Source organism: Bactrocera latifrons, unplaced genomic scaffold, assembly GCF_001853355.1.
Source record: "Bactrocera latifrons isolate USDA-ARS-PBARC rearing strain unplaced genomic scaffold, ASM185335v1 scaffold_121, whole genome shotgun sequence".
In the NCBI taxonomy this organism is placed as follows: domain Eukaryota; kingdom Metazoa; phylum Arthropoda; class Insecta; order Diptera; family Tephritidae; genus Bactrocera; species Bactrocera latifrons.
In genome coordinates, this window is record NW_017534642.1 from 3,198 (window position 1) to 25,068 (window position 21,871).

General features: G+C 41.7%; 3 protein-coding genes across 6 annotated transcripts in view; 2 read left to right on the forward strand and 1 right to left on the reverse strand.

Annotated features, from left to right (window-relative positions):
• Positions 1 to 1,694: 1,694 nt before the first annotated feature.
• Positions 1,695 to 21,871, reverse strand: part of LOC108978398 (interference hedgehog) — a 79,954-nt gene continuing 59,777 nt past the window's right edge. For 3 of the 4 annotated variants that reach the window (XM_018948652.1, XM_018948653.1, XM_018948651.1), the window contains 7 exons: positions 12,019 to 12,360; positions 10,992 to 11,951; positions 10,789 to 10,930; positions 5,548 to 6,210; positions 5,311 to 5,484; positions 5,090 to 5,244; positions 1,695 to 3,662 (listed from right to left, as the gene is read on the reverse strand). In XM_018948652.1, coding sequence (XP_018804197.1) covers positions 2,532 to 3,662; positions 5,090 to 5,244; positions 5,311 to 5,484; positions 5,548 to 6,210; positions 10,789 to 10,930; positions 10,992 to 11,951; positions 12,019 to 12,318 — 3,525 coding nt within the window. In that variant the 5' untranslated portion in view covers positions 12,319 to 12,360 and the 3' untranslated portion in view covers positions 1,695 to 2,531. The remainder of the gene's footprint in view (positions 3,663 to 5,089; positions 5,245 to 5,310; positions 5,485 to 5,547; positions 6,211 to 10,788; positions 10,931 to 10,991; positions 11,952 to 12,018; positions 12,361 to 21,871) is intronic. The other variant, XM_018948654.1, reaches the window with a different exon arrangement.
• LOC108978404 (selenoprotein H) lies at positions 6,218 to 7,737 on the forward strand. The gene has a single exon (XM_018948666.1). The coding sequence runs from the start codon at positions 6,385 to 6,387 to the stop codon at positions 6,826 to 6,828; it is 444 nt and encodes a 147-aa protein (XP_018804211.1). The 5' UTR covers positions 6,218 to 6,384; the 3' UTR covers positions 6,829 to 7,737.
• LOC108978402 (regulatory protein zeste) lies at positions 7,355 to 10,725 on the forward strand. The gene is made up of 3 exons (XM_018948665.1): positions 7,355 to 8,175; positions 9,144 to 9,604; positions 9,673 to 10,725. Exons 1-3 carry the CDS (start codon positions 7,808 to 7,810, stop codon positions 10,356 to 10,358), a joined length of 1,515 nt encoding a protein of 504 aa, XP_018804210.1. The 5' UTR covers positions 7,355 to 7,807; the 3' UTR covers positions 10,359 to 10,725.

Below are 21,871 nucleotides of genomic sequence, written 5' to 3' on the forward strand. Positions count from 1 at the left end.
GATATGTTATTTTGCATTTTTGGTGACGATATACAGCGTGACTAACAGAGCTTCATTTGAATAGGTGAATTATTATTGTACTAAAGCGCAAATAATATTTTATGTAAGTTGACGAAAATTTTAACTTTTTTTTACCGTAAACATTTTTGTTAAACATTAACCCCTCGAGTTAATAACTTTTGTGTAATGAACATATTATGTAACTAATTGTATATAAATTTCTACAAATAAGTTCGTATTTGGGTAACACGAATGAACATGAATTTTATTTTAATTATTCAATAAATGTTGTATTTTTTCTAGAAAATGTTTTTGATGTGACCAAAAATAGGCGAGAGAGTATGTAAGTGTGCGATATACAATGTATATAAAGAATCTGATAAAGAAAATGCTGGAAACACTGGGTTAAGGCAATGGCATATGCAGACGATATAGCGTTGATTGCATCAGTCAATCAGCGAGATTATGGAAGATCCCTATTAAGGTTACACCTATGGGCTATGACCAGCGCATTAAGAATTTACATTAGAAGTGGCAGCACTCCTACCTACCAACCTATACACTCATGATCAAATTTGAACCGGACAGGTTAATTAAAACACATACTCTTTGACATATTCAGCTCAAACTTAGCACAAACATAGAAAAGATTGTACCATTCTGTGGAGTTTTTTTTTAATTTGCCTTGCAACCCTGTGATATTCTGTTGTTATTGTTTTTGTAGCGGATACCTGAAGAAATTTCGAGAAATGGTGCCGGATTGACAGTCCTTGGAGGGATAAATATCCGTGTTCGTTGCAGGTACCTAGACTCGACTGCCGTGGGAACGGTTTTTACTGTTTGCTTTGCTATAAGGGTTGACTCCCGCTAAAAAATATTGGCTAGTAGAAAAAGTCTTTTCGTAACTTCTAATCCAAATACGAAAAAACTTTTTCAACTACCTATATTTTGTTAGCTAATCAAAATGCGAAACAACTTTTTCGATTACCCAATATTATATGTAACTCTTGCCAGTGTCAATTTTACACTAAGAAAAAAAACAATTGTTTTTTAATGTGGTAGTAAGTTTTAATTTTTATTTTACTATTTACTGTTTTTGTTTTTGTATTTGCTACAAGGTTTTCTAATTAAAAATATGTTCTCTGATAAATACTATATAAATATTACAGAAAATTTGTTTGCAATTAAAGTTTAAGTAAAAAACAAAAAAAAATATTTTAAATTTTAAAATGAAAATTATAAAAAAAATTAATAAATGTATAATAACTCTCAAAAAATTTTTGAATTAAAAACAAAATTAAACTAAATAAACTAATAAATTTATAATGATTCTGAAACATTTTTTAAATAAAAAAATTAAATTAAAACAAATTAACAAAAAAAATTTAATTAAAAAACAATATGTAATTTAAAAAATTTAAATTAAAAACAATTAAATAAAAAATATACATATAAAAAAAATTAAAAAGATTTATTAAACAATTAAATTAAAACAAATTAAATTAAAAAAATTAAATAAAAAATTTTATTTAAAAATTACGTTAAAATATTACATTTTTTTAAATTAAAAATTAAAATTCTAAAAATTTAATAAATTTATTATAAACATTTCTTAAATAAAAAAAATAAATTAAATAAAAAAAAAAGTGATGATTATCATTTAATCAAATAAAAGTAAGACAATTAAGGTCGATTTTTAATAAAAGAAATGTGTGTAATATTGAACTTAGGAACGAATACTAAAAATGTACAACACGTACAAATAAAGTGCAGTCAAAAACTGTAGGAAGCACGAAAATTATATTTTAAATAATTTAAAACAACAAAAAAGCTACTTAGACAATTTGTAGACTTCGAAAACTAAAAGTACAGTACAATTTTGAAAGTTGCATATGTTTAGGCGCTTTTTAAAAAAAAATAATTTTTTAATCAACTTTCATGCTCCTAGACTCACAAATACCGGTTTCTAAGTCTTTTATTTTTTATTATTTTTTCAATATATTTTATCTTACTTCTTGTTAGCTCTGCAGGACGGAGTTAACGCCAAACTAATTAGTTAGTTTAAGTTAGTTCTACTACTAGTGGATGTCATTTTGTATTCCAAACTAATATAACCACAATTGTCAATGGAGTTAGTTCCGTTAAGTCTTTATGCGGTATTACTAGGTGTTACATAACAAGGCACTATAAGGAACTCAGCCTAAAAGTATGCAGATAATCGAGTTTTTCGAGTTACTTACTTGCATATTCGAGATATTACTTACACCTAGACTGGGCTAGAAAAGTCTGACGTAGTTCTAGCAATAAATATTTACAATTAAGTCAATCAAGTTTACAATCAGTTGACTTATTCTTAGTTATATAACGAATTTTAAATTTAATCAATTTAAACCATACCCACTGAGGTGCCGTTGTACTGCCTAGACCTATGTCTGTGTCTAGATAGTTTCATACTTGCTAGCCTCCCCTACTAAACTAGAGCTTAACACTACTTATACGAAGCGCACGCATCCCCAATACCTGTTTGCCGTCTACACCTCAATACTGTTCAAACTGCCCGAGGACATGTTGTCGTTGTGGCTGCCCAGCCGACCGCGCTTCATCATGGCGCGTGCCGGCATCGGCGAACGCTGCACGCGCGGACTGCCCGGCACGATGGGTATGCCTACGCCGCCATTGTTGTTGTTGGTGTTACCGGAGGAGCGTCGTGTGCGGCGCAGCGACGGTATGCGCGTGGGCAGGCCATCGATGTTCATGGCTGCGTCGTGCGGTTGCGTCGCATTGGCCGGCACTGCGGTCGCCGTGTAGTGCAGATTACGCGCGCTGCGCTCCAGTGTGCGGCGCTGTTGCTCCATGGCGGGCGTCGGCGGCGATTGCGCATGCTGCTGCTGCTGGTGGTGTTGCTGGTACAGATGGTGCGCGTTGTGGTGACCGCTGTGGTTGTTGTTCTGATGTGGTGGCACCGGCGGCGGATGTTGGCCGGCAGCCGATGCGTTGGCATGATGATGATGGTGTGGCATGTAGTCGCCGCGTTTATGAATTAGTGTGGGTGTGCCGGGTGGCGGTGGATGGTATGGCTGCGCGTGATGCAGGCCCTGATGTGAGCCTAGATGTGCCTGTGAATTATGTAAAGATTGAAAGGATGAGGTGGATGAATGAGACGAGCTCGATTTCGTGTGCAAATGCATGGCGTTGGTGTTGTGGTTGTAATGAGCAGTGGCATGATTTGCATTTGTTATTACTGCGTTCGGCGCGGTGCCTGCTTGTGCTTTATTACTGGTCATTTTCGGTAGGGTTGTATGCGACGGCTGGTGGTGCTGCTGCGGCTGTTGGTTGTGTTGTGTGGTATGAGGCTTCTGATTCGGCAGCGGCGGCAACGGTTTCGACAGTGGCGAAGTAGCGTCGATTGCATTGAAGATGCCCTCGCTGGCTTCGAGCGTCTCACAGGAAGAAGAAGAGCGCGGTGGCGGTGTGTATGGCTCGGCTTCGTCCGCATTGGTGGCGACAGTTTGTTGCTGGTGTAAACTATGGCTGCTGCTCGTATGCGGGTGGGTCGTGTTTAGATTGCTGGCACTGGCTGAATTGTTGGGACTTTGACCCGCGTGGCTGCTGTTGCTGTTGCTGTTGGGCAAGAAGCGCAGCTCCATCACGTTGTTGCGATTCTAGAACAGTTCACGCTGATATTTCTAAGCTAGTAGCAGCAAATGGCTAAGAGTCGCACTAGTAATACTTAAATTCATAACTATGCTAATGTGGGGATGGGTGCAATGAAGAGGTACAAGCGGAGGAATGGCGCAGGGCGTAGTAGAATAAAGGCCAGTAAAAGAAAGTTAGTTTTAAGAGAGGGGAAAATGCTATGCGTGTTTTTGAATGGGCTTCTATAATAATAGAGAGACGGTGCTGTACTGGTGTTAGTGCGCAGGAAAGCGGAGCTTTAAAAGCTAATGTATTTTAAAATATAGAATCCTAGTTAACTACTTAATTCAAGAAAATTCTTTCTCTTCAGATCAATTCTTTGCAACCCATCATTTGAGAATAAAAAAGAAATTGCCTACATTCTACCAATAGTTCGAAAACAAAAAAGTCGCCTAAGGATAGGTAGGTTTGCAACCAACATGAAGTAGATGTCACCTTTATTTAAAGGGTAACTTTAAGATATACACATATCACCAATTTCTTTAATGTTGTTGCCCTCCAAGTGTTCTACAAATAGTTTAAAATAAGAAAGCCGGCTAAAAGTAGGCAATAGTAAAAACATATGTTCTCAGAGCAATTTATCGCAAACCCTTGATAAACCTTTGGTCAAATGCCTGGTAAAAGTAATGTATCTAACATTTACTGTTAAAGTTCTGTTAAATGTTAGTGCTAAAGCTAGGCTAACCTGAAAATAATTTCGAAAACTCTGTTGGGTCTTCTTAAAACTAGAGTTTTTCCTAACTATAGATCTGACGTAAGGGGATAAATGCACAGAATATTTGTTAAAACTTAAAAAGTTGCATAAATATATACATAAATACATACAGATAATATACAATATGGGTTTATATACAATAAAAGTTGTTTATATTTACAAATAAATTATATAATTATAGGTTATAGCAATAGACTTTATACAAAAGATCGTAAATGCCAAATTGAAAAATATATTAATGTTTTTTTTTTTTTTTTTTTTTTTTTTTTTTTTTTTTTTTTTTTTTTTTTTTTTTTTTTTTTTTTTTTTTTTTTTTTTTTTTTTTGATTGCAGAAGAGTTGCTGGAAAGGCTGAAGTAGTCGAGATTGATACGATTTAGGTATTTAAGTAGTTACATAGTCGAGGCACCACCAGCTGTGTTGAAAGACATACATACAACCCCACTAGAAATGACTATAAAGTACAAGCAAAAATTTTGTCTAGAAAATTTTGTAAAAATTAAAATATAGAGCTCGAAAAGAAACACATTTTACATATCGACAACTCGAATACGTAGTAAAGCAGTAAGATATTGCATAATACGCTAGTCGTAGATAAAAGTGCGACTGTGTAACTGAGGCAAGCCAAACCATGGCTCATTTTTCAATATATACAAGCGCTTGGCGGGGCTCTACATACCTTGTCGGCTTCCTGCGCCAACGGATTGGGCGTGATGTTCATGCGTGGTATGACACCGTTGAGACGGTGACCGGACTTGTGATGCGCCGCCACGCCCAGCACTGAGGGTGTCACAAAATCGGCCTGTATGTGGTCCAACTGTGGTTTGTCTTCATCTAGAGTAAAGAAACGTTGCAGACATTGCCTAAATTGTCGTATTAACGATGAAAGTTTAACCTTACCTTCTGGTGTCGCCGGGCTGCGTCGTTTCATGCACAGGAAGGCAGCGACTATGGCTACGATGAGGAGTATACCGCAGCCGGCGATGCCCGCCACTATCGGATATTTCGGCTTGTCGTTCTCCTTGGTGTTTACAGGCGTGACTGCTGGCACAGGCATTGGTGTGGTTGCCAGTTCTATGTCGAAAATATACATATTTAAAATGACTTTAAACGGAAAATGATTTTTTGGGCACTTACTCTTCGTTTTGCCCTGTAATATGGCGCTGAACTCAGACGCAGCCAGTGCATTAAAGGACTGCAGCTTGAACTCGTATGCGGTGCCCGCTTCCAACAAGTCGATCTTAAATTTCCGCGTATGTTGACCGTCTACAGTCGCTTTGAGGTATTCACCCGCTGAAGAGGCGAGTCGGTAGTAGGCGTAAAAACCATCCGGCACATTTATCGGATTCGCCGGCAGCGTCCAATGTATCATAACTGCAGTTTCTGAAAGCGGTTCCACGCGCAACAGCTCTGGCGCAGGCAATGTGGCTTTATTGGGGCCTAAAGCTTCGCTACTTTGCAAAAAGAACTTCGCTGAAGTGTTGCCCTCCTTATTGTCGTTGTTGGAGTAAACAGCGATAATGCGGAAACGGTAGAATCGGTCAGGTTTCAAGCCGGAAACTGATGAGGTGAAATTCTTCACGCCTTCAAAAACACGGTCGCGTTTGCCATATGGTATGTCTTCGTTTGTGGTCTGCCAATTTTCACGCGGTATTTTGCGACTCGAGTCACCGAGCATGCGATACTGCACCTTGAAAAACTGTATGGGCAGCCCCTCGTTCTTTGGCACATACCAGCGCAACATTACCGAATCGTCGGACAATCGCGTCACGTTGGGACGAGAGGGAGGAATCATGTTAGCTGCAAGAAAGTACGTACTTTATGAATTATCGTCTTTTTCATAGAATATGGCTACGCTTTTTTTGATAAATACACATCTCTTTTGAAATGTTTAAGTGAACATCATTTTTACAAAATTATTTTGTTAGAGACACTGCCAAATCTTTAGTTTTACATATCCGATAATTTACTCTAATGGCACCAAAAGGAAAGAAATCGAAGAAGCAGCGTGAAATCGATTGGGCGGCCGATGCTTACTTCGACAAGAACCGCTCAATGATCTACATCGAACACACGTTAGAGTGCCCGATATTCACGACGAAAGCTGAGGAGTTTGCCGCTTATGTAGCCCAAGAAGCGCCAAATCGCATCATACAGTTGGTACGGAATCATAACGGCAAAGTGCCGCCAAGGGATGGTGCTTTCGAGATTGGATTTTCGCAGAACGCGCGCACCTCCGTGCATCAGCTGTGGTCCGGCATTGACAAAGGTCCACCAAGGCGTGACAAATTCCCACCGGATTACGAGTCTCTCATGCAAGAAATACATAAGATTTTGAAAAAATTCTATCCCGATGTAGTGGAAAAGAACCCCTTGGAGGGCATGGAGGACGACGACGCTGCGCCGGCGTATGAGTGAAAGCGCTTAAAAATTTGTTAAAGCAACAAAAACATTCAGTGTGAATAATTTATAATCCATGACTTTCGAAACTATCCAACAACAATAGTGAAACTTTGCAAGCCAATCAAATGCCCTTCCGATGGGGTTTTTTCTAAAGAACAGTTTGAACACCAGTCTAACAGTTTGAGTGACTATAAGTAATTCAAAAGTCATCAGCAAGTTTCAGCTTTTCGCCGCCAGATGGCGCAACAGCAGCGTCAAGCGTTGCCACTACAAAATCTTTATATTTATAATATAAAAATGCTTTTACATTTGCAATAAAATAAATTGCGACAGACACCAAATATGTACACGGTTAGCCATTACTTTTACAGTTACGTGCCTTTGTGACCCCTTTGTCTTCTCACCCAAACTTATTTTTATGCATCAAATCAATTTTAAGAATTTGACGACACTGGCAACGCTGCAAAGCAGAAAGAAACTCAAAACATGGCCGACAAGCAATCACTCGTCACTCGCCACTCGCACTCGTTTTCTGTAGCTCGTTGTGAGTGGATTTACCTGGAGTGTGTGACGGCGCTTTTCCAAGTGATTTTCTCTATTTGTGAAAAGAATTCTAGAAAATTAATGAATTCCTCAAGAAATTTTGTGCTGTGATGTGCATATGAAAGCATCAACAACTAATTACATCGAAGAGTTCAATATTAATTGTGCGAAAGCACTCACGGCCGCAGCTATCCACTTAAGTGCAGTGTAGCAACAACAATCACATTAGAGTGCTATTAAAAAGTATAAAATTGAGAATAATTTCTGATTTTCATAGCTACATTTTTTTGGAGTCAAAAGCAATTCATCTCGTTAAACGCCAGTTTCGAGTTGAGCTGTGCGCACTACGAAATTATAAGAACAACTAGCATAGTTGGGTGCTTACGAATCAGAAATTCTCCCTGTTGGATTGTAGAAGTTCGTCGTCAACATAGCGAAGAAATCGCGTCAGATGTCCACTGGCGTGGCGGTGGGTGGCGGCGGTGATGGCACTGTAACTGTGGTTACCACCACAGCGAACGGCGCAGAAGAGCACAATGCCGCCAATACGTCCACCGGCAGTGGGGGTGCCGGCGGCGCAGTAGGCAAGTCAGGCCAAATAACTTTAACGCCACGTTTCACGCAAGAAGAGAAGGAGATACTCTACAGTCTGTTTCATGAGCATGAAGAAGTCATCGATATTAAATTCAGAAAGAAACAGCGTTCCAAATACTCGGTGCGTGATGCCTGGGAAAAAATTGTGCACGAATTCAATACACATCCGGGTGTTAGCGCTATGCGTAACTTGAAGCAAATCCAAAAATTCTGGCTCAATGCAAGGTGAGTAGAAGATGCCAAGCCAGAAGACCTTTTTTATATGGCTTCTACACTTACGGGGCAGTCGCTGACCTGGGGCCAGCAGCTGCTCTAATTCGTGCACCTGTTACACGCAAATGCAGGCCACTCGGCGGGCTGCACAGAAATGCATTCCTCCCGCCAACGTTGCCATTAGCAGTTGTGTTTGTGTCTCTGCCTGTTTTTACATATGTGTGTGTGTGTAGTGAAACATGTGTCGTTAAGCAGCTCATTGAAAGCCGCATTCCAACTCATAACAAACAAATTCTGTTTATTTAGTGGGTCCGATGGACTCAAAACCCCAGCAAGCATAAAAAATACCTCAAAACACAAACAAGTCGAGCGAAAAGTCATGCGCAAAGCACAAACGAGCCAAATGTGCACACGTAAAAGAGCTGACAACAACGAAATCGTCTAATGACGAGTCATGACGAAAGTATCTGAGCGCTGTATCTCGCTCCGCAAATTCATGCGACCAGCCATTCGCTCATGCCCTCATTCATTGTCGTGCGGCAGATACTCGTCTTTCGAGTGCAATTAAAAATGGCGGCAAATGACAAGCGGCAGAATATCTCAAAAAAGGCATGTACATAATATCCCAAAGGTATAAAGTATCTCAGATAGTTGGTAAACAAAGAAGTGACTGAAGAAAGCCTTTCTGCTAATTCAAATATGTAAGAATCAGTGAACAAAAATAATGTATTCGCTCCGAATATCAAAACTAGTTGATTCCTGAGTATAAAATAGCAGTGGAACTCCACTCGCCAAAGCAAGCATATGCGCTCTTGCCTTGAGCAGCTCGTTTATGGGGTTGAATAGCTGAAATTGCCAGTTTGGTTTGTGTGTAAGTGATTGTTGCGTGTGTGTGATTGTTGGCGTGAGTGAAGTTATTTGTTTATTTATTTAACGAGTGATAATTTTTATATTTCTAATTATGTTGCTGTTGCTTCTAGACTACGCAAACAGTACCCCTTCCGTCCAAGTGGGCAGAAGGACGCAAACGGTGCACAAGCAAGCATCGATTCGGATCGCCCAGAAGTAGTAAATCATGAGATTAAGGATGAGCCGGATTTCCAGGTCACCAACATAGACCCCGATGAGCATGGCAGCCAGAATGAGGCTTTCGAAGAGATCGAGATGGATACTAGTGACGGTGTGGGACAGATAGAGCAGGAACCTATTGATCCACTACAGCAGCAACAGCAACAACTACAACAGCAGCACCAGCAGCAAGTGATCCAACAGCATGTACAACAACAACAGCAGCAACAACAACAGACCATACAAACACAGCAGATATCGGTGGATCAAATCAGCGCCGAAAAGCTGACACTAAACGATTTGCTACAATTCAAAACAACGCGCCCACGCGAGGACATCATTCTGCAGATAAAACATCCCGTTGATTCGAACAGTAAGTTACCAATAGCAATTCCTCAGTCAATGTTGTCTAACCGCTTTACACATTTATTTCTCGAACAGCCACCCATATCACTATACCATCGCCGACGCGCATCACTATACCCAGCCAGCACCAGCCCCAGCATCACACCATCACCGCCATGCCCGCGACCGCGTACAATCAGCAGATCATCAGCGAGATCAAGCCACAGCAAATAACACTTGCCCAATATCAGGCGCAGCAGTTGCAGCAACAGCATCTTGCCCAGCACCAGCTCGCAGTTGCTGCACAGCAGCAGCAGCAACATCAACAGCAGCAACAACAACAACAACAGCAGCAGCATCAAATGAAAATGCAATTGCAATCGCCAGCGACCGCACAGTTCGCGACTGCAACGCCGACATTCACTTGCGCAACACTGCACGCGCTGCCCGTGGCCACGGCACCGGCGCCGGCACCCGTCGTGCCGACGGTTAGTGTAAGCAATGCCGCAGCAGCAGCCACGGCGCCGGGAAACACCACCATCACGGTGGAGTCATTCGAGGAGAAAGTGCAGTACTTCCGATTGAAGGAGGCCGAGCTGCGCTACAAGGAAACGCAAGTGACGTTGGAAAAGAAGAAAATAGAGCTAAGTCGTGCACAGGAAGATTTGAAGCATTTGCGCGAGGTGCACCGTCTGCAGGTGGAAGAGCTGAAGATGAAGATACGTATCTTGCAGGAAGAAGAGAAGCTGTTGCGCAAGAGCCCAAGCTCAGTGCAAGTATAGGACGTGGCCAATTGGCCATAGCTATGTGGGGGAGTTGAAGGGAGGAGAGAGAGAATTGATTATTCATTATTGGTTATCTAATAAGATATCGGTTAAGTTTTTCTTTGATACTAGAAATAAAATTTTAAAATCACATTTACATTTACACAAATACTAGTTTTGTAAACCTAAAGCAAAAACAAGTTCAAATTGTTAAATTTTGGTATATGTCTTCATGGAATTAAGTTGTACGAGGAAGTATTGCTGAGTATTTCGTAAAGGAATGTAATTTAAATTAACTGTAATGCGTCGGAGCGACGAAAATAAATCGAATTGTATATAATAAGCTATTTATCTCGAATAAAGAGAAAACTTTTACGAAACAAAACAACTAGTAATTCAGAATATTTAATAACTTTCCTAAATTCATAGAGATGGGAATTTTACTCACGTATTTTCATGTGTTTCCGTTTGCCCTTGTTTTTGTTGCCGGTATGCTCATAAGGCATGCGTATTGGCACGGAGCCTAGAGGAGCTGAGTCTTCGCCCTGTATTTGCTTGGGGTTCACTTCCAAGTAACTGCCGTCGCTTACCTGCAATAAATAAGAGTGTTTACACAGGAATGCCACCATAACTGAGATTTGTCGCATTTACCTCGCCCACTTCGTTCTTTGCAAAACACTGTACAATGCCCGCATGGCGCTTCTGCACATGTCGGATAACCAAACGACGGTCTTCATGAAATGTCTCATTATCCAAAGAAGTGTCTTCGCCATTAATTAACCAGTAAATTTGGGGGAAAGGATTGCCGGCTGCCGAGCACTCCAATTCCAGTTGATCGCCTTCATTTGTTCGTGTCTTGGCTGGACCCCGCAGTATTTGTGGCGCTTCCAAGACAATAAACTTTATGATTTGCACCAAAGCAGGCGCAATACCGTTGTCTAAACGACACACGTACGAACCCTGATCCTCGGGCATCACTTCAGATATCTGCAAACCGTATGGCAACACTTTTGTTCGATTGTTGTAGATGTTAATTACATTCGGGCTGCTCCAAACGGCCTCCGGTGGTGGCGAACCGACACCAGGGCATTCGAGTACGGCTGTTTCGCCCGGACGCGCCGTCACCTGTGACACTGGCACATTAAGAAAGTAGGGCGGCGTGCGATCAATATAATCAACGCGCAAATCTATGCGTTGAGGCAATCTCAACTCCACGCCAGTGATGGCGTTCATTGCCGAGCAAGTGTAGTTACCGGAATCTTTCGATGACACTGTGTTAAGTATGAGCGCACCATTTGCTGAGGGCAACACCTCGGTCTGTGGTACTTTCTCGCCGTTGCGGAAGAAGCTCCACACCGCTGGCGGATTCGAGCTCACTGTGCCGCAACGTATTAATATGCAATTCTTCGGCGCTACGCTCCAGCGTATTGCATTGCGACTATAACCGTTTGAGTTGTCGATGCTTATGGATACGAGTGTCAGCCGTGCGGGTGTGGAAGCAATTGCGGCCGATCCAACCCAGGCCACACATTGGTAATCGCCCAAAGTTTCGGACGAGACAAATACACGCAAACGAGACGTCAGGTTTTCATTTACAATATTGTGGCCATCCTATGATAGTGGAGTATAAGGAAATAGATAATTTATAGTTTAACTAGAAAAGGTCATTGATACCGACCTCGCCGCCATGAAGATAATTGTAGTTCATAGCGTCCGTGGCACGTGCGCTTGTGTGACGGAACCGCCATTCCAAGCGGTCGGGAGCCAAATTTAATTCGCATTCAAAAACAACCTCATCACCTTTGGGCGCAACTGCTGATTCGGGAGAACGCACAATGTGTACACCCAGTGACGAGGATTGTGAAGCCGCGGATAGCTTTAGTTGATTACATATGAGTAAACTCAACAAGAATGACAGCTGCCAAGACCCAGTTATTCCTGTTGTTGCAGCTGATGAGAATGGTGCGTGATTCGCCATGGCCCAACGCCAAACTGGTGTTCTAAAACCGGATGTATAAGGCTAAAATAAAAGAGAGAAAAACTTCGATTTTTTAGAGATTTAATGAAATTCGAATGAATTGATGAATGAATTAATAGAGGAAGTGCCTTATAAATAATTAAACACTACTGCAATGTACTTCAAAGTATATATGCGCAGCTTGTTCACAAATGGAGGATCAATACATTCGCTGCTGCTGTTACAGAAGTAAAGTAGGTATGTATGTATGATGCCATGGCATACGTACATAAACTTCATTTTAGCTTTTACCCCACTAAACGAACTTGGTACGAGCGCATCATAAGTCCGATCATACGCAACTCTTCGGTTGGCCACCAGCTGCCATATACAGCATTCCAATTGTCACAAATGACAAGCCATTGATTCCGAGTTACGAATCGCATGGGTTGGACAAATGAAGATTAAAGTTTGAGACAGTCATTCGCTATTCGATATTTATCGCCGCTATAACTTCTTTCTAACTCAGGTTGTTTCTGAATCAGGTTGTAGAACCGGCAACGATTAGTGATTGGTCCTGCAGCAATTGCTTGGGCAATAAATATCTTGTATTGATGCAACAGGTTGAATGAGATTCCAAGCTCGCACAGCAGGTACCTTAAAAGAAGCAAATTAACACAAACACAATTCGCAAAACAAATTGCAAAGCCACTGCCGTTAATACGCAAGAAAACCTTCCATTTACACCACTCCCTTTTTAGTATTTAACGACGTCTTCTAATTTGCACATAAAATACTTCGTATTTATTGATAGAGTAATATTTATTTACTGAGTCTTGTTTAAATTCCGGTTGTGTTCGAATTAACGAAATTCGTTGAACTGTCGCCGGCGAATGACCAGATTGTTGAAAAAGTATATTTCCTTAATTGTATTACAAGCATTTATAACCAATATATAATGCATTTCAGTATCCTTTTACCATAATATATTCATGTAAAAACAATAAACATAGTTTTCTAATTTGTATACGTGTATTTAACGCATTTCGAACATTTTCATTTTACACAACCGAAAAATTTGGCATTTGTATGGCAACCTCCACTTTGACAGTTCGAATTTGGCGAAACTACGCGGAAAAGTGAAAATTTTGTGCGCAGGATTTAAAATTTGTAAATTTTGTTAAATATAGTGAATATGATTATAGAAATATGTGTTATTAGTGTAGTGCGGGTAGGAAAGTATGTTTTCGAAATGAAATTTCAATCGTTCGGGCGCATATCGGGCGCGTGTTAGTGCGGTTTAAGATCAGGAGTGGACGGTGAGGTCCAACGCACAAAAAACTCAAATTTCCGGTAAGTTGTGGCAATTGGAACGGAAAAAACGTTAAATGTTTGCTTAAACAGGATACATACATATATACGTGCATTTAAAGGATTTTTAATATACTTGTTTATGGATGACACACATTTGCTGATTGGGCAAAGTAAACACGTCATTGTTGTTGCATATTTACACAAGTAAGCATGAATTGAATATCCAATACATAAATACATTTGCATACGCGTTTGCTTGTTTTGTTTGTGAAAACATCAATCAGATTTTATTATCGTGGCGTGTCTTTAGATTTTTAGGACTGTTGCAAATCTATTCGAAAATAATGATCAACATTTGGAAATTCACTGTTAAAAAATTGGTGTTAGAATTGCAAAGATGAGGATGCGGATATAACGCAGACACGTTTAACTTCCATATAGAAAGGTTGGTAATTAATAAATTTTCTGAGGCTAGGCAATGGATGTGTATCGCTGGTAATATATTAGGAACACAACAAACGCCGTAGTCACAATCATAAAAGTAAATACACTTATGCAGCAGTTGATACAATAACGCTTGTGTGAGCACTTCAACACATCAACGCCCCAGGGATGCATGCGCAACGAGATATACATCGCGGCCAAGGCAACCTGAACATGTTTGCACGGGTAGCAATGTTATGGATAAGATCGGTTGGATATCGGCGGTTGTTGTTTCGCACAGCGCGATTGTATGCAGATTTAGCATAGTGAAGAGTTGTATATTATGAGCCATACAATGCACATACCTACATACATACAAGTGTAGATACACTTTGTTGCATGGCGTTCTGTTGTGCGCACCACATCAGACGGTTTGATGATGTCAAGCTTGCAATTTGGCTCGGTTGTCCCTATGTTGAACCAATTGCAGAAGGTAGCAATGCCGTAGTTTGCGCACCCTACAGCAGCGCAAAAACTACTCTGCACGCCAGCAATCGAAATGAGCGAACAGCTTTGATGAGATTGCGTTGACGCATAAGGTTATTGTCTGCAACGCTTGCGCGACGGCGTTGTTTGTAAAGGCGAAATTCCTTTTAAAATGGAGCGCACCACTCGATCAAAGCACATGTGGCAGGATGAGTGACATAGTAAATGCGAAGTGTGTAGAAGCGCCGAAAGAGCATACGCTTTTTACGGCCAGTCGAATAGTAGTTATTACTGATATTTTTTTGTTGCATTACAGCTTTGGCGCAACAATTTGGTGCGGCGGTGATTGGCAAAATCAACAGCTACGGCGGCCGCGGTTGGCATTCGACGTGCACTGATGGCTGCACGACGCGATCATTCAACGCTTTTGATATGCCACATCAGCGGGATTTATAACGTGTGTGCGACGATTGTTGTTTTTGTACTGAAAAATTGCTGTGTGCTACCTGCTCGCCGTCGTTTTGTATTACTGGGCTCACAATGTTTGTTGTTATTGTTTCTGTTGCTTTCTGTTGTTTTTGCATTAGAGGCTGTGCCACCAGCACTTTACGTCCCTTGATCTCATTTAGCTACCGTTTTTATACTTTCTTTTTGCCCAAAATGCGGCGTATGTGCCAAGTCATATGTTGCTGTTGTTTTTGGTGTTGATTCGCCTGATGTGGCACATCCTTTGACTGATGTCTGCTGTGTATGCGTGGTCCAGCTCGCCGATTATGAAGGCGACCGCGACGCGCCGCATATCAAGGCGTGCATCGTTAATGGACCATCATTATTCTTTAGTGTTTGAAAGTGGTCTGGTTCTTTCTCTACCTCATTGTTATTGGCTTCGAAAAGCCGCACGTTCATTAACCGTCTTTATAATGCATTTCGGGCTTTTTTACTTTCGCATACTTTAAGTGCTTTGTTAGTCAATTTTATTGCTTCCTCCCTTTCCATTTTTGTTAACTGTTTTTGTTTTCTCTTTTTTTGTTGTTTTATTCATTTTCTGCGTCGTTAAGTGGCAGTATGTCAATGCAGCTTGCCACAACAAATGACCAGCGTACCTTCGCTGGACGCAGGGCGGCAGTTGTTTGACTTTAAACTAACAACTTTTAGTGCTTTGAATCACAATAATTTATGGCAATGCAGATTTTAATTTAGTTTTTCATACTTTCTGATTACTTTCTTCGCAAAATTTCTCGGAGGCAATGTTTCAGTGATGTTACTAAGACATGAACGTTTTTTATAAAATATTTTTCTTTTTTGAGTACTTTATGGATGTGTAAACTTTTCGCAAAAAAGTGTATTAATTTACTGACTAAAAATGTATATCTTTTATTTGCAGTAACAAAATCATAATCAAAATCGTGAGAAGTGTAAAATCTTCCAAAATTATGTTTGAGCTTTATCATCAAATGCTTTAGCTGCAAATTTGAACGTTGTGTTTTTTGAAAATTTGCGAAAGTGTTCAGAAATTTCTAAAAATGAGAATTTTAAGGTAAGTTTTGAAAAAGTTGGCACTTTTATGTTTATTATTTTTAAATATATTTCATCATGCAGATTTTAAGTCTCCGAGCCATCTTTCATTTTTATACTCTGTACAGGGTATACTAAGTTTGCCACGAAGTTTGTAGCACCTAGAAGAATAGGACCCTATAGAGTTTATATTTAAATAATCAGCGTGACGCGCTAACCCCATTTAGCCATATCCGTCTGCCTGTCCGTCTATACGTCCGTCTGACTGTATATGTACAAACCAGTGCTTCAGATATCGATCTGAAATTTTGCAGCCGCTCTTTTCTCATCAAGGAGCTGTTCGTTGACCGATACGGACGATATCTGAGCACTATAGCATATAGCTGCCATACAAACTGAATGATCATAAAAAAGTGTTTGAGTGAGTGTATACAATTATAGTCTCAGTGCAATCGAGGATTCCGTTTTTTCTGCTTACTTGTCCAAATACCTAATGCAAAACCTCGCTGGGACTTTTGCAACGTTTTTTGACTCAGTGTAGCATTTAGCTTAACTTTAAATAGTGGCACTGTACCATACAAAAAAAGATAACCACCGTTATACACAGTCTGAGTTGCTAACATATTGCGTTTGAAGATTTACTTGCTGCGGACTCAATCCACTTCACTCTGGTTTTCAATACGTGCGAGGGCTTTCGACATTTATGTGTTGTTTTTTTTTTATTTGCCAAAGTGCTTTGGCATCTTGGACCGGCATAACATTTAAAAGTCATAAAAATTGATGAAGTGCTGTGGCGCGTTGTTGTCGTCGTTGTCTGGGCAGCCACTGTCAGTGCCACCGCGCTGCTGCTCAATCGATTGCTGTTTGCTTTAGCGCGCTACCTTTGCAGGGCAGACTGTTCTTTGCTGCGCACTTTACGCGTTCTTTGTTCCACACTTTAGCTTATATTTTAAAGTTTTTTCCTCAGTTTCGGTGCAGCAGCCATCCCTGCATTGGAAAATGAACAAAATCGCCAGCAGCAAATTTAAGCGCGGAGTCCTTAAGAGTAGTAAACGAAAGTTGCGCTCCACACCACCTTACCGGGCTGCCACTTGTTCTCAGTTCCTTTCAGCCACTTGAAACGCGCTTGCGGTGGCTCCGCATGGCCGACGCCCTGCTGCTACAGCACTTCCACACTCCTGTTGCTCGCTGGTGCCACTTTTTGTTGCGCCTGAAATTCCAAACATCTGCTGTGCATCGTCACTAAAAACTCGTTTAAAGCGTTGATTACGACTTTGACGCAGCATTTGCCAGTCTCATTGTTGTTATTGTTGTTGCTGTTATTGTTATCGCATCACTCATTGCTATGGTGGTCGTGCCTTTTTATTGGACCTTTTAATTGCAATTGTTGTTGCCGTCCGCCAGACATTGGCATGTTTGCCGGTGCCATTTAATTTCTGCCATCGCCGCCCAGACCGACACAGCCCCAGTTGTTTATTGCCATCACTGCTGTTGCTGTTGCTGCTGTTGTTGTCGCATGCTTTTATTAATATCGCAGGCATATTTTTCACTTTTTTCGCGGCCTTTTTTCGGCTGCGCCTTCGCCTTTGCTCCTCCTTGGCGTTCTTTTTCTGCCTTTTATTGACAGCGAATGCGTTAAAATAAATGTGAATTCTTTCGCGAGGTTGAAATGGAATGCGCTGCAGCGGACGCAGCGGACGCAGCATAAAAATTAACAGCAACAAAAATGAAGAGCGAAAACATGGCCGAAGCAGCAACAAAAGTCACACCAGTCGCACGCTGAGTGTCTGCACAAAGAAGCGCGTGTGTGCGCCTCTCTGTGTCGCGTGTGTTTATATCTGTTGCAAGCGGTATTCGATGTTTTTAATGTTTGGTTATTAATTTTTATTGCCCGCATTCTTTATATTGTGTTGCTGTTACTGCTGTTGCGACCTTTCAAGCGCTTTTGCATTATTCATGCACTCAGTGCGCTTGTGGTTGTTGTTTTTGTTGTCCATTACCTGTTGTGCCCCGTGCACGTAAATCAAGTCATAGCAGCAGGCCCTGCCCAACTGGCCAAGCTGTGCGCGGCTGTGGCATGTTGCTGTCGCGGTATGAACTGACAGGCTTTGTGCACAACACCAATAAAAACAACAAGATCAAAGCATAGTTTCTCTAATTGGTTTTTTCGACTGCCACTTGGCGTGGCATGGCGGGCTTATAAGTCACAGGTGGGCTCTACAAATGAGGTATTAGCAAGAAATCTGTAAACTTTGATAAGTTCGCCACTTGCAACACGCCCCATTTTTTTCTGCAGTTACAAAATCTCATTTGCTGATTTTTTCGTTTGGCACATTAAAATTAATTGCATCGATCTGTAAACACTTCTCGGCCAAATCTATTATCTCACAATTGCATGCAACATAATTGAATTTTGCTGCTGCCAAACCGCAAAGATTTGTCCCTCCTTGCCAGTCGCCACCGCCGCATTGCAATTATTCCGCACATTTAGCTGCAATTAAGCAGTAATAAAAGGCAGGAAAAACAGGACTTGAAGGGGACTTGCTTGTTGCAAGCATGCGCGCCACACGCAACCAACAGCACATGCCACAAGTGGTTATGAGGTTGCTGGCAACGGGGCAGACACAGACAGACAGGATGAATGAAAAACAGCAAACAAGCAAGCGGTCGCCCGCTCACCGCAAAAGCCGCAAACGGCCCACACTGGGCGCCACTAGCCAAGCTTTGTGGCATGCAGCAGTGGCAACTGCACTAAGCAGCACATCTCTTGTACAATTTCATTTTCGTATTGGCATTGCAAGTGTGGCACGGCATTGCATGTGCAGTTAGCCGTTCGTGCGTGCCGCAGTGCCTGTTAGTCGGCGTTGTGTGGCGTGCTGCGCATGGCATTGCCGAATTGGCTGATTGGCTGCACATTGCTTATGCGCTAATTTGTAAGCGCAGAGAAATGCAAATTTTCGCAAGCTGCCACGACAGCCAAATGCGCCATGCCACGCGCTGTGGCACTAGCATCCATTTTTGGTTGCCACAAACATGCAACATGCCATAACCTAGTGTGGTACTGCGTTTTTGCACGTTTGTATATTAAATTTTTACTGCAACTTGCCACATGCCACGCGCATACCTTCATTTCACTGTTACCAGAAGCAGGAAGTGAAAAATTGCAATTTCGTAGTTAAATATGCCACCAAATATTCGACGGCACTGCGCAACAGCTAGTAGAACATTAAAAAGGGGTTTGAAAGATGACCAAAAAATGCACAACAACAACATTTACGCGCACTGCAGCAAGCGCAAGCGCAAACGGACAACGAGAATGACTGGTGTAAGCCACATTCCACAGGCGGCCTCATACGCGGCGTGCCGACCAACTTACGGTGCAAGATGCGCAGAGCGCTGCGCAAGCAGAGCAAGAGCACTTATGTGGCAAGTAGAGCCCGGTCTGACCAAGTTGCCGGGTAGCTTTTTTGCTGGCCACCGGCGGTTTTCTGCATGTGAGCGCACATTCACATGCATGTTTGCACTATGCTGATGCTTTTACGCTTTGTCTTCATTTTGCGTACATTCTCCTTTTCCTTTTGCTTTCCTTTCGATAGTAAAAATCGAACTTGTTCACTCGCCGATTTGACGTTTCGGCAGCTGTTGCCACAGCGCTATGCCTCGTTCCCATGCATAGCCGTTCGCCGCGGACACGCCAACATTTTCGGTTTTTGTCGGGGTTTTGAGCACAACGAAATGCGTTCAACGCGTTTCATTTATTTATGCGCGCTGTCTGCGCCTTCGGACAGGTCTGTGCAACTTTTCGCGTTCGAGTGCAAGCTGGGTAGTAGAATAACATGTCAGCATAAGGCAAGAGCAAAACTTAAAGCGTTGCTGTAAAAAGTTGCAAATAATATTGGCAAAAAAGCAAGGAGTGGCAGCGCGAGCACATTGCATGCACCAGCACTGGCTTCTATTCTTTTTGCGCTCTGATTTTGCACGGCTGTGGCATGGTATTGACTGCTGCGGTCGCTTGGTCCAACGACCGATTGGCTGCGCGCCTGGGCGGTGTCGCCACTCAGCTTTGCAACGCTGCAATTTAATTGGATGCTCAATTTCTTTTTCGACTTTTTACCTGATTTCTGATTTCACTTAAAGCGCATAAATAAAGAACGAAAGATAGGAGCTCGAATGGAGGGAAAATGCTACGTTTTATATGCTACATAATGCATAATGCTTTATAGGCTTGCATTATGGAGGACTTAATCAAATAGTATCTTCTATTATATATGAAGATATGTGCTGTTCCAGGTCTAGAAAGTTTCAGATCCTCTGATTCAGACATGTTTAGCGCATCTAGTCTTCGGAGAGAGGCTCACATTTAGTCTGACCTTCGTGATACCAAACGAAAAACCCCTGTGGTAGAATATCAGCTATCGGCAAAAACATTCTCAACTGAATCAGAAATCTGTTTAAGTATTTTAGTTCTATTTTCGCTATTTCACACAGATGTTTAAAGATTTCACATCCGAGGTATTTTTTGTAAAAGCAGAACATTCGAGAAGGAAGTGTTGAGATGACTATATATCATCTTCTTCCAAACAGCTGAAGTTGCTAGAATCCGGTAGGATATTACATCTTAGAGCTTGAATCCCGCTCAGATAGTGTCCAGTCAGAACTTTTACAGTCATTGAAAGGTGGAGGTTGCTGAGAGCGAAGAGTTCCCTGAGTTATCTTGAGCCAGAAGGGCCTTGCGACTGCACAGCTGCTGGTAGTCGAGCAGCGTTTGCTAATTTGGTCCGTGACCCTGGAGTTATTGTGAGCCATAGAAAGCCAAAGGAGCTCCTACGCGTTCAAATTCCGCTTTATTCAGATCCAGAATTCGGCTGTCTTAGCAAGCTTATCAGCGAACTCGAGGCTAATGTCGCTCTCCTACTAGCCGGCTAGATGGATAGACAACCCTCTGAGGAGTGAACGCTCCGGAACAGTAGATTTTCCGCTTGGAAGACGCTGCAGTTGTCAGAAAGCCTAAAACTGCGATCACGTTAGACTATACGTTATTAAATCATCGGCCTGTCAAAAAGCCATAACCAGCACATCTTACTTCCCTTCTTTAAAGTTGACATTGTGCTTCGCCTAACGTATTTTCTCTTAAATTTTTTCTTTACAACGTTTTGACAGTTTGCATATGCTTACTAGCAACAAAAGCTTTCCACGAAGACTGACTGACAACGCAAATGAGATGAGCACGAAGTTCAATTCACTTTAAATCATTTACTGCGCATGCGCAAAATGCTCAAGTAGCATTTTCTAAACAACCACTTACTAAGCAGCAGCTTTCAAATGCATTAACTGAATGCCACATGCATGCCACATCATTTATGCCACACAATGTACATAGTTTCGGTTTTTGCGTTTTTACACTTGTTGTTGTAGGGAAGCGCATTTTGAGTTGTTGGTTAGCTAGTCTACATAAATTAGTGTGTGCAACATAACAGAGAAATGCGGTTGAAGACACAAATTGTTGCGCCTAAAAGGCAGAGCGCGCATTCGCACACAATGCGCTTTGCTGCACCTTCGGCCGGCTGTGCTTGCGATGCACAAATATTTTTACGGCGCTAAAACGCAACAACAACAACATGATGATGATTAGCTTCTCTGGCTGCTGCACTCCCCACGTGGCATTGACATTTGCTGCGTTAGGGTTGTGTGTGGTGGCATGAAGCTGTGCCTGACGAAATTCAGGCACAGTCTACGAAAGTGAGTGGAAACGTTGTAGAGAGGAGATCGCCCGTAGCTATACTAACAACAACGGAAGAAGTCACCAAAGTTGTTGGTTCAACGTTCACAGCCTACG